The following is a 12,982-nucleotide window of genomic DNA, read 5'->3' on the forward strand; positions in this document are numbered from 1 at the left end:
ATTTAATGGAAAAGTATCATATCCAAGCATAAATATTAGAATTTTTTATAAGCAGACATCCATCCAAAATAATACAATTAAAAAATATTTATTTGTAAGTAGAACTTTATCAAGCGTTAAATATTTTATTGAACAATCGATTATTTTATTGAAGAACAAAAACATGAATGTTGAGTAAAATATTACTCATCCCCCCGACCCAACCAATTCAAAAATTAACAAAAATGCAATCCCAACAAAGTTCCATTCAAAATGTTAAATGAAAAGAGCATGAAAGGGGGCGTGGCCTCAATAGCCCTGCAGTCAGCAGTGTGCTATGTGCATGTGATTGAGGAATAGCATAAATATTCAACTGTAACTGCATGAAATCTGGTTGTTTTAGTCAGGATTGTGCTAAAATATATTTTCCTAAACTATATTTCAGTTCTCTATTAAGAGCAAACCTTCAATTGAATCAATTCCTGGTTCATGTTTTTTTCTCATAAATTCCTGTTAATTCCCATGGAAAGTTTCCAACTTTGAAAATTCATGGAATTTTGCAACCCTAGTTGACACTTTAATCCACACATTTGTTCCATGGACACTACTCAGCTACAAAGTTAGCGGTACTAGCTTAAAACATTATCTGAATGGTAACATCAGCTCATCTTAGCCTGATATCTAACATATTTGAGTGGACAGCAACAGATCTGTCTCAGTCTGAGAGAAACTCATTTCCATTTAAACATTTCTCTCACTCTGCAGGAGTCCTGTCAGAGTGTGGAAGTCAGATTTAAGGGGGCCCTGATTGGATCTGTAACTGGTACCGTTCTGTTTCACGCCCCCCCCTCTCTCTCTCACCGTGGTCCCTCCTGTCTCCACTCAGCCAATCAAATCTGCCATCACCGCCGGGCTTATGACCCACGCCAGTTGCTATAGCAACGCCGGCCTGCCTCCTAGAGAACATGTCATGCATGTTAAGTGGTTCTCAGATGCTCACTCGTTGTCTCTCTGCCTTACGCTCTCTCTTAAGTAGACGCACACACACTCACACACACACTTACACTCACACGCACACACACACACGCAGCAGAGATAGTTAACACATGAGGGTTTGTTTTACAGCCTCTGAAGCAGCACTTAAAACTGATCCGACTTTCCCCCAGAGTGTCTGTTTAAGATCAGTGGCAGCAGTTTCACTCTGAATATCTTATCTCTAAATGAATTTCTCAGCCTTTTATTAAAATAGTCAAAGTGCCACATAAGGGTTTAGAGTATTTTTGGTGCCAGGCGTGTGAGTGTTTGAACATAGTGAAGTAAATAACACTGAGAAAGTTCCTTCTTTTCTTTAAACTGATTCAAAACCACCTGTTTTTTCTGTTGTTGCTTATTTTTCCAAAAACAAACCAAATCAAGTTCTTTCCCTAAAAATATGTTCAGTTTTTGGCGCATATCGAAGTGGCTATAAAAACTTTGTGTCAAAGCAAAAACAGCCTGCACACCACACACTTTCTTCCAAACACATTTGATTTTATATGGCCGTTAGCTCTCACTGTTCTCCAATAAACCCCACCAACGTTCTGCTGGCTCAGTCTTCCTTTAGAAACGGCTCCATAAACTTTTATTATTCTGACTAAATATTTATGCAACGATTATTATATTCACCTTGGTGAAGTTTTATAGAGATCCTGCTCCCCTTGTAGAGTCAATATGCTTTTGAAATGGAGTGCACAGACACAAACATAGTCTGTCCCACCACCTGCACCGTCACTGTAAATGTTTTGAAATCCTTCAAGCAGGGAGGCCGACCTCCAAACAGACACCGGCCGACAGTGTGTACTCTGTTTTTAGAAGAATCAGGTCGACTGCTGTGACTGTGTGAAGAGAGGTCATTCCAGGGGCGTCAAACTAATTTCAGTTCAGGGGCCACATACAGCCCAAGTTGATCTGAAGTGGGCCAGACCAGTAAAATCACAACATAATAACCTATAAATAATGAAAACTCCAAATGTTTCCCCTTTGTTATAGTGCAAAAAAGTACAAGTACATTCTAAAAATGTTCACATTACATGAACTATCTTTTTAAAGAAACAGCTGTTGTATTTTTTGCCATGATGAGTCTCATAGTGGGGCTGAATATTTTCCTCTTTAAGCCCTGAAACCTGCTGCGAACACACCAAACACACAGGTTACCCATTCACCTGACACAGAGTGTAATGTTTACAGCAAAAGAACAGATAGATTATATTAATGAAGAAGGTAAAGTTGATTATTTTGGACCCCTCAGCTCCAGCAGGAACAGTTTGCTTGCTGGACAGTGTTGTATGCAGGGGTGTAGTGCTAGTGTTAGTAGTTAGTGGATCATCTTATAGTGCTCTAAAAAGTCTTTATGAGTCTCAACTGGATTATGCAAACAGCAAGTCATCTATTTTCTCACTTTGAGAAAAAAAAGTCCAGAAGAAAAAGCGTCTTTCAGGTGGGCTCCAGCAGCACTATAAGTGTATGCGACCCTCAGAGGACAAATTTGAAATACTGGTTACTTTTATTGAAAAATTGAAGTTAATGTCTTCTCTGTTATTTTTTCACATTGCAAAGTCGTTCTGCGGGCCGGATTGGAACCAGTTTTGGCCCGCGGGCCGCATGTTTGACACCTGGGTTATTCAGTGAGAGCAATAGACCTGCCTTGTACTGTTTCAGGTCAAATGCTCTGATTGGATTTAAGGTATTTTCAGATATAATTTCCCTGAGCAGGAGCTGGTCTGGACGATGTTATTATTGTACCCTTAGTTTTGGTAGAGCTGAGGAAATGTCTAGTTCTTTAAATGCACATTAGGGATGGGCATTTCAAGCCAAAATACTGTTCGCTAATTATTGGCATCTATTCGACGATTATTCGAATAATCCCCCCCGACACACACACACACACACACACACACACACACACACACACACACACACACACACACACACCTGTCCCATTAACAGCCCGTTTGTGTAGTAGCGGGCAGCATCTGTCTCCATCTTTACGTCGGTGTTTCTGTGAAGTGGCATAGCGTGTGTGTGTTTACATTTTACAGCGGTGCTCGGTCTCTGGAAATACGTGTGTAGTAGTGTGAGATTCAGAAACGGAGAAAAATAGCTGCTAATGTTTTCTTCTTCTTTTGCTATTTAATGCAGTTAGCATTCTTCTTTTATTTAAAGCGGTTAGCAAACAGCTTTAAGACGCTCTGTAGCCACCGTCTGGCGGGAATACCGTATTACAACCAGGCCCCGGTATAAACAATGAAAAGTTGTACTTTTAAAATGAGAAAATATTTGAAGTAACTTTTCAATTTTTACAAAGTGAACGAATATTTGATTATTCAAAAATCATTGCCCATCCCTTATGCTCACTGGACATAAAATAATCTACAAGTGTCACCAGTTTAGCTAAGTGGTGCGCCCCATGTACAGAGGCTATAGTCCTCAAACAGGTCAGTTCAACTCTTTCCCCACTCTCCACTCTATCCACTGTCTTGCTTCCAAATAAGGTGTTAAAATCCCCCCAAATTAAAAACAGCAAGATGCAGAAATAATCAGCAAAAGTTATATTCACACACGTCCAACCTCAAAACCTCATAAAGGAAGTGGTGATTAAATCTTGTCCTTATTTGAGTCATGTGCCAAAGCATATTCCCTCTGTTTTCAGTTGTTGAGTATCAGATTGCATACGTTGAATTTTAAATGGCTGTGATATTGTGCGGGTTCTACCTTGGCCTAGTCAAATTTTCTATCACAGTGGAACTCTCTTTCTATATATATATATATATATATATATATATATATATTTAAAATAGTAAAAGCAGAGTCTACTTTGTGACAGTGCGCCTCGTTAAAATGTGTGCCAATCCTAATGATGTTTCGGAGGTTTGCACTTCTTACCTGCAGCTCTGTGGTGTAATGAGCTGACCAGGGTTCCTCTTTTATTACCTTTTCTTCCTTGCACTAGTAAAAACTGCAGCGCTTGCACAATGATGAACTGTCGCTGAAACAGAGTCTATCCAACTCATCTTTTTAATGTCCAAATGAAATGAAAAAATTATTATTTAAACTCTTAGATTCACTTTTAATTGTTTGCAATACTAATTTATATTCTTAAACTTCAATCAAGACCATGCTTAAGTGATCTTGAGTGAACGAGTATTATTATATCTACCCAAGTTTTAAACCTGTATGTGCACAGAGTTGATATTTGTCATTTTTTTAAAGTTATTTTTGGGGCATTTCCTTTCCTTTTCCTTGTTAAATAGAAAGGTGGAAGAGAGACAGGAAATGTGGGAAGCAGAGAGTGAGGGATGACATAGAGCAAAGGTTTGTGGCCCGTAGTTAAACCAGGGACTGCTGCAGTAAGGACTACAGTCTCTGTACATGGGGCGCACTTTGCTGCTGGGACGTTCAGGTGCCCTGGTTTTTGTTAGAGTTTGAAGCTCCAATTTCCCATCCTCTTTTGTCATAATACACAAACTTCTCTAAAGCCTATTTCACTCATGATCTCCAGATATTGTAAGATCATTTAAGGAACTTTCCTTTATACGTTACATCTCACAACAAGTGATTATCTCAGTTGGAAGCGCTGTCGCAACTCTCCTTACTCTGTTTGATTTAAGTGGAGGGACCACTGGGTCACGCATGCAGGAGGAATTTTCCTCCTTAATGGTGACTCTTTCTTTATTTATATTACTAGATTGAGTACAAGGACGTTTCTGCAGTACAAGCACAACAGAAGAAAACATAAAACTGATAGCTGAGGCGAGCAGTGAAGAGAATGAAGCAGGAAAAACTCCACTCAGTGTCAAGGATGTCGTCACTCTACACCAGGGGTGTCCAAACTTTTTTCAAAGAGGGCCACATATGATGTTGTCAGAATACCCCAGGGCCAGTGACTCCTACTGAGACTTTGGAATCCTAAAAGTTATATATGAAATATCTATTTAATAACAATTATTTTAAATGTTTTCTCCATAAAACAGTAACTAGGAAGTACCATGTAAAGATTAGCAAACGTTATCTTCTTCTAGGGAAAAATGTTTTTCATTAGGGTCGGGACATGTGGGAAAAAATATTGTATCATTATTTTCCTATGGCAGGATCATGATCTGGATTTCATCACACTTCTTTTTCATGTTGTTTTTAAGACTGTTCTGACCAGCAGACAACATTTTAAGAACAAAATAATTATTTTCCTGAGTTCTGAACATTTTTTATGCACCTAATTCTGCCTTTTCTGTACAATTTCATAATTTTGTTCTTGTCTTGTGTCCTCTTTTGTGTCTTCTGAACTTTAAGTGTTCATCAAGAACATTTTCACATCATGATGAAAACATTAATTTGAAAACCTGTCAGCTTTAAGAGTTCTTGTGTTTCTTCTTTATTGCCGCCTTGAAAAATTCCCAGAGCTTTGGCTTTAGAGAGGTAGTCCATATGAAGCTTTTTGAGACGTTCCTGGATTGACTTTAGTTTTGTTTGTGCGCTTGAAATAAACTGCAAATGTCCAGATGATTCAGAAGGTGATTAATTTCTGTGCTATAAATAACACAATTTAAGATGGAAGCTTGGGGGGCATAAATAAATGGACCTCAGGCCGCAATTGGCCCCCGGGCCGTACTTTGGACATGCCTGCTCTACACCGTTAGAGTGAATTTTCTTGACTTTCACCTGCTATGTTCATGTATCAGTTCACTCCAGCTTGCCTTATTTTGATGAGGGGGCTTGTAGGAAAAAGTGTAGATAAAATGCGGTGTAAAATTGCTGCTGCTGCTTTAGGTAGTTTCAGTTCACACATGCAGCCCGAACAATAGAATCTGGAGATTTTGTGCAGTTTTGAAAGCAGCTTTAACTTACTGGTTCGTCTTGAATTGAAGAAAAAAAGCAACTTTTAACTTGTCCTGTCCTCTTGTGGGTTTTCTTGTACTTCTGTGAACGTGTGTCACATCTTTTTGTACTTTGGACTGCTCTCCAGACAAAACGGGACACTTGAACCAACATAAACACATGTTAAACATAACTGACAACACAGTTTGTTTTCAGAGCTGTCAGAGAGCAGCGACAGGCTACCAAACATACATGAAAAAGTATCTTTGCATTCATAATTCATTAGTCGACTCGATCAGTTTCATGACATTCTTTTAAAATTAGGATTTTTTTATTTGGTGGACGTCGTCATTGGAGTGAATTTAAGAATAAAAGTGAGAAAAAGCCCCCGAAAAAGTGTGAAGTGATGCAGTTGGCATCTTTTATTCTGTCCACAAAAACTGAAGAACAGTTCAGGAGACTCACTGCAAATTATTCATAGACTCCTAAAGAGACTGCTACAATCTGTGAGTGTGTGTGTGTGTGTGTGTGTGTGTGTGTGTGTCTGTGAGTGTGTGTCTGTGAGTGTCTGTGAGTGTGTGTCTGTAAGTGTGTGTCTGTGAGTGTGTGTCTGTGAGTGTGAGTGTGAGAAAGATAAAGTGTCAGTGTATCGAGAAAATGAGGGAAGCCAAAGCGCGCACTAAGGATTATGTAGTTGTTGGTCGATAATAATTGGTCAGGCTTGCTCCCAGCTTTTACACACACATTCACACACACACACACACACACACACACACACACACACACACACACACACACACACACACACACACACATTTTCCCCTTTTTCTGTTTAGCTCAGGAGGACTAAGAAAGAAGAAAATAAATCAAATTCAGACAAGATGATTCCGATGAAGTTGGCTTCTGTCCCTCCGGAGAAAGATAATCTGATGATGAAAGGGGGACACAGCAGAGGCATGATGGGTAAAAAAACGGGAGCAAACAGCTGAGATATAACAGTTTGTGAAGTACAGAGGGATGATAGAGGGGAGGGGGAGGGGGAGGGGGGGGTGGTTTCCCCCAGCGTGGGGGAGAGTTAGCGGGCAGGACAGTGATGAGATTACATAACAGTCAATCCGTCATGTGAAGCTGCAGCGCTGTCACTTTAAATCACTTTGCCGTCTCTGTTTTGATCTGGTTCTTATTATTTTTAGAGTCGTGTTTCTGATTAGCTCCCTCAAGTGTCAGTAGAACATTAAAGCTCTTCAAATACAGTTTGCACCTCTGTGTCTTTAACACTTCCTGATAATTCAGACGGCTCTCTGAAGAGTTTTTAAAGGGATTCATCTTCAAATTAAAGTCATTCGGGCTAATTTGCAGACTAAATGAAGCGTTAAATTGAGCATATTTGGTCATTTTCTTCTCTCTGCTTCTTCACAAGTATAAGAAGAGTTTTTCTCACATAGGTTTGTCTTTTAATAGAATCTGTCCAGACCTTCAGATATTTTGTGCTCACCTTGTTTACCTCCGCTGGAGTTCTGTTGGCTTGTTTGTTAGATCACATCTGTGTCCCTGGTCATAATCCTCTGTTTGTTTGTGTCCCCAGTCGTAGTGGGAAGACTTTATAGAGCACATAACAGCCAGAGTGAGGACAGTAAGTGTCTGTTTGGCTACCTGTGTGTACTGCAGCTGCTGTGAAACTGGTCATTACGTGGCAGTTGTTATACAGTTTTTTGTAAGTTTGCGTGTAGATTGAATTTTAGTTATCTAAATAAATGCTATTGTAGACTTTTAAAAGTTGCATTTGAATTATTGAATGCAGTGTTTTATGCTACATAACTTTAATCAAATATTTTTTTTTTGGCATCTAATGAAAGGTCCATGGTTGTTTAACATACTTTTGACAGTTTTTATTAATTTTTTAAGGGCCTGTGTCCACTGATAGTGTTTATGCATTGGCAGCACCTGCTGACGCACACCCTCAGCATCAGCTTATTAAAAAAACATGTAAAAAGTCATGTTTTTGGTGCCTTTTTGCCTTTATTGGAAAGGACAGGTGGAAAGATACAGGAAATATGGGGAGCAGAGAGAGGGGGGAGACATGCAGTGAATTGTAGAGGCCGGGAGTCTAACCTGCGACCGCTGCAACAGAGACTACAGCCTCTGGATCATAGACTGTATAAATAATGGACGTAGTATCCGTGATGTCACCCATCTGTTTCTGAAGCGCTGTTTTGAGGCCAATCGGCGGTGGCAGCCGTATTACTGCTGTCAAGCCAGTGTGACGTAAAGAGGCAGGCTTTAAGTCCTAGCCAACAGCTACAGTGTTACCACCTGTCAATCAGGTCAGCTGTGCCTCTCATTGGAAGACTTGTAATCTCAAAATCTTTGAAATTAACACGTTATAGAATAATTCACCCCCCGTACAGTGTGTGCCGATCGAGAAATGAGCTACACTCGTCTTTTGTACCAGGCTGTAAACATGTTTATTTCTGCTGTAAAGATCATCTTCTTTGAATTGGTGTCTATGTGGTTTCCGGTACTTCCGGCCTCAAGCGGATCCTCCATGAACTGCAGTTTTTAGCACTTCCGCATTGGACTCATATTTTTAGACCGGAGGTTGCTGCTTGCTCTTTATATGGGGCTTGCACTCAGACCACTAGTCCAAAGGCGCCCCAGCATCTGCTGATTTACATCAATGCGCTCACAGTGCTCTCAGTAATAAACCTACTCATCAATGTCCCTTCTCCATCGCTGACCAATCAAAATCAAAAGAGGCGGGGCTTCTGATATCAACTTTGTCAGCAGCAATAGTGGCGGATACTAACCACAGTCATGTTTTTTGAGGAGATGATTTCAAGGTCTAATGCTATGACACGATTTCTTTCAATCTGAAATTGAGATTGTTGTTCCGTCTTCTATAGTGACAAAAGTACCAGCATCAGTATTTTTTCTTAGTGGGATGTTATTTCTAACACTTCAAATGCTTATATCTCTAAAATCAAAAAGCCAGAGTGTGTAAGGGCATTGAAATGATGTCAAAAGATGAAAAAAGGTACAGAAACACCTTTTGCCACACAGGATATGTCCTGCAATATGAATACTCTGATGATGATGACAAGGAGCTGGGGCTCTGATCTGGCCTAGTGGCTAGTGGTGCGCCCCGTGTACAGAGGCTAGAGTCATGCGCTCCTTTACCACTTGTCACTCTCTCCCAGTTTCCTTCTCTATCCACTGCTCTGTCCTCCAATAAAAGCTTGAAAGCCCATAAATGAACGTATAAAAAAAGAAAGTCAGCAGCTTTGGTTTACAGTTGTAAAAAGGATAAATGCTCCAGCTTTATGGATTCATTTTTAGATTAATTTAAATAGGATTAGGCGAACAATCTCCTGTGGGAAGTTTGTTTAAAAAGGATTAAAGCTTTAAATCGGATTTAAATCTGAGAAGAGGAAAAGTGTTACATATGGTGTGCAGCTTGTTCCTCTTTATTCATCTTTTTAACTCTTTGTTGACGACATGTGCAAAAAGAAGTGTTCTTTGCTCCTGCCTGCCCCACAATTTGACGTTCTGGAAACATTAGGTTAAATTTAAGAATCAGATGTTTGCATCCCTTGAGACTGAACACATCTGTGACACATCCTGATGAGATCTTCTCTGTGCAGAAAAGTCTCCAGGTTACACACAGATTTCCAAAGTAGGTGGATTCGTTCCTTGGCATCATGCAACTTGACATTTCTACCTCGTCCGTCCAAGCCTGTTAAAAATGCAGCGCCACAGATGTCCAGGATTATCTCCGTCACTATATGAGCACTCATGTCAGCAGAATCCTTTCCCTTCTGTAGGTTTAACGTCTGTGCTGCAGGAATATCAAGCGCCAAAATCAATGAGGAGCTCATGTGCATGAAAGCAGGTCAAATCCCAGCTATTAACTCCCCCTGTGCCTCAGCGGGCTCGGCCTTTTTGAAGTTTGAGCTCAGAAGTGTGATAAAGTCTAACTCGTAGTTTTATCATCCTTCCTGTGAGACACCTTCACTGACTTTAAGAATAGACTCTGTGGTTAGAATGACTCAAACCCTGTGTTAGTGTGAAGTCTCGTTCTCACAGCCTCACACTGTTTGCTCACCTGACGGCGCGAGAATACAATCCAGATGTGTATGAGTGTGTGTGTGTGTGTGTGTGTGTGTGCGGCTCCAATGTAGTGAAACAGTGAGCTCTCCTGCCCGTGTTATTCCTCAGTACAAACACTGTGTGGAAGACTGTATTTAAATACACACTCTCTTAGCCTGCCCCCTACTGTTGCCCAGACCTACTTTCAAACACACACGTATACACTCACACACACTCAGGGGAAAAATAGGTCCTCAAAACCACATTACAGATGCATAAAGCGGGACTAGGACTAAGCTGTGGGTTCAATGGATGCTAAATGATTTTTCCACGCTCACCTCCCGTCTGTCAAAACTCAATTAAGCTGTTTAGAGAAAGACTTTAGGCTGAGGACTTTGTGGATCATACTGCCCCTAGTGGTGAAGAGCGGCATTGCTCCCTGCTCTGCCCTTTGCTCTCATTAGCATATGAACAGGTCAGTAACTAATGTTGTAATTAACTAAGCTGTCAGTCAAACAAATGAGAAAGTACTCTCCCTCTTAGCTTTTCCTGCAAGGCATTCTGGGATTGTTTCACTGAGTTTGCATCATACCTTGAAGCTGGGGATGTTTAACACTCCAGGAGAGGAGCCTGAAAATCTTAATTTCCAGTTTTTCTCTGTGTTTTTTTTTTACATTTTTCCCTTAGTGTCAAATTCATTTTCAATCAGAACATCTTTATCACAACATAGTTATAATTTTACAAAGTTTCAAACACTGTGATGTCACATTTTAAGCATTCCTCCCCCTTGTTTATAAGAGGAACTTTTCTTTTTATGCACTTAAGTAAAAATCTCACATTTATTGCCTTTTCTTGCTGAAAAGATCACTCCTCAGCACAATTTCTCCCTCAATATTTTGCCATTGTAGTTCTCAAAGTGGCCAGTTGGTGTCCTCCTCTCCCCGTTTTTACCTCCAGGGTCTGATCAACCAGAGTGAAGGATTGAAGTGTCTCTTTCTGCTCTCAGTGACATTTAACAGATGTGACACATCCGTCAAAGGGCACTCGCTGACACCGAGGGCAGTTATCTGTCACAGCTTTATTTAACAACTCTTCCCTGGCATTCTTAATGTGTTTCAAGCCTTCCTTTTGTTATGAATGCAAACATGCAGAACAAACTCAACCTGCATTAATATTTTGTTTTGAACCGTAAGCCTAACTAACCATCGTCTCTTTGTTTTCCTCCAGGAGGTGAAGAGAGTTAAGTGCCAGCAAGTCGAGTGCAGTCCATCCGTCTGTCCCGGAGCCTCTCCTCCCTGCCCTTTCCTGAACTTTCCCCCCCGAGCGGAGCCGACCACCTCCTACCTCCATCCTTGAGCCAGAAGACAAACACACAAACACAAACAGAGTTAAACACTCCAACCGCCACCCACGTCGTCAGGATGATCACCTCAGAGCTCCCCGTCCTGCAGTGAGTGTCGACAAGACAAGCAAATGACATACTATTAGAGCAGAGCAGAAAACCTTAAATAGATACTCTGAAAATATGTTCTTCCTCTAAATCACTGTGAGTGTTTAAGAGTGGGCGTAATTGATGTCCCCTCTGTGGTCCTTAATCAAACTTTAGAAACCTACGTTTGTGAGTGACTCACATTTATTCTGCTCAAATCTTCAAAACACAAGTGAGGGAGTCCAAAAAAAAACAACTCTGGGTTGCTGTGAAGAACATTATTTGTGATTGTATTTGCTTTGCAAGTGAATAAAAGTATTTGAGTCTCACTTCTTCTGTATTTTGACCCTCACAGGGACTCGTCTAATGAGTCTGGGGCGACAGACGCAGTGGGCCTGAGTATGAGCATGAGCGAGATGGAGGATCCAGAGGTGAAAGGCAAGAAGAAGAGAGGGAGGCCTGGAAAACAAACCACGGTAAGACTGATGAGACTTTGGGGTTTCTGTTTGTTTTGTGTGCGTATGAGTGATTTGAGTTCTTTGAGTTTTTCTCCTGTTGTAACTGAAATCTCTTTCCCTGCAGACGGCCAATAAGAAGCCTCGGAAGGCACCGACAGAAAAGGCAGCAGGCGTCACGCGAGGACGAGGGAAAGCCAACGGTGTGGCTCAACATAATGGAGACGGAGGAGACCCCGTCACTCTGTTTGAAGTGGTCAAACTGGGAAAGAGTGCCATGCAGGTGAGGGAATGATGATCTCATCTTTGGAAGTGTTATATGTAAATATTAAGTCAGATACACGTGTTCTATGGAAAAGTAACCTCATGTGTCTGTGCAGTCTGTGGTGGACGAGTGGATCGAGTCGTACAAACAGGACAGAGACTTGGCCCTGCTGGACCTCATCAATTTTTTCATCCAGTGCTCAGGCTGTAAAGGTGAGACGAGTAACAGGACTGAGACTTCAAATCTAAGTTTCTGTGTGAAACAGCTGGAATGAATCCTGACGTTAATCTTCTGTCATCAGGCACCGTGAGGATCGAGATGTTCAGGAACATGCAGAACGCAGAGATCATCCGCAAGATGACGGAGGAGTTTGACGAGGTAACTGTCTCCCTCATTAGAGAGTAGTTTGTTATTATGGAAGAGGATAGGCTCACTTTCATCACAGGGGAGTAAACAATGTAAACAAATCAACTCATTTTTATTTATAAAGCACCTTTCATACAGTCAAGCATGCAGCACAACAACAGAAAACAACAGCTATAGATAAAATGAGACAAGGCTGAAACAAGATAGAGGAAAGTAATATGAAATACTTAAAAGTAAAAATTGAATTATTATAATAAAATCCATTAAAAAAATCTGATAAATATTAGAAAAAATTAAGTAAGATCCATATAATAAAATCAATAAAATAAAATAATTACAATAGAATAAAATCCATTTAAAAAATCTTATAAATATTAGAAAAATAAAATAAGATCATCACAATAAAATTAAATCAGATTAATTTTGGAAAAGTAAAATAAGATCATTCCAATAAGTCAATCTAAAAAATATGATAAATGTTAAAAAAATAAAATAAGATCAGTATAATAAAATCAATAGGATAAAAATAATTAAAAAGAATCAATTTAAAAA

At 40.2% G+C, this 12,982-nt stretch overlaps 1 protein-coding gene across 1 annotated transcript in view; it reads left to right on the plus strand.

The window, feature by feature from the left end:
• The window catches only part of stag1a (stromal antigen 1a), a 66,950-nt gene that overhangs the window by 38,480 nt on the left and 15,488 nt on the right, over positions 1-12,982 (plus strand). The window contains exons 2-6 of the mRNA XM_034674821.1: positions 11,143-11,365; positions 11,700-11,820; positions 11,927-12,082; positions 12,180-12,276; positions 12,366-12,442. Of these exons, the coding sequence (XP_034530712.1) occupies positions 11,337-11,365; positions 11,700-11,820; positions 11,927-12,082; positions 12,180-12,276; positions 12,366-12,442 (480 nt within the window). The 5' untranslated portion in view covers positions 11,143-11,336. The remainder of the gene's footprint in view (positions 1-11,142; positions 11,366-11,699; positions 11,821-11,926; positions 12,083-12,179; positions 12,277-12,365; positions 12,443-12,982) is intronic.

Source organism: Notolabrus celidotus, chromosome 22, assembly GCF_009762535.1.
Source record: "Notolabrus celidotus isolate fNotCel1 chromosome 22, fNotCel1.pri, whole genome shotgun sequence".
Lineage (NCBI taxonomy): Eukaryota > Metazoa > Chordata > Actinopteri > Labriformes > Labridae > Notolabrus > Notolabrus celidotus.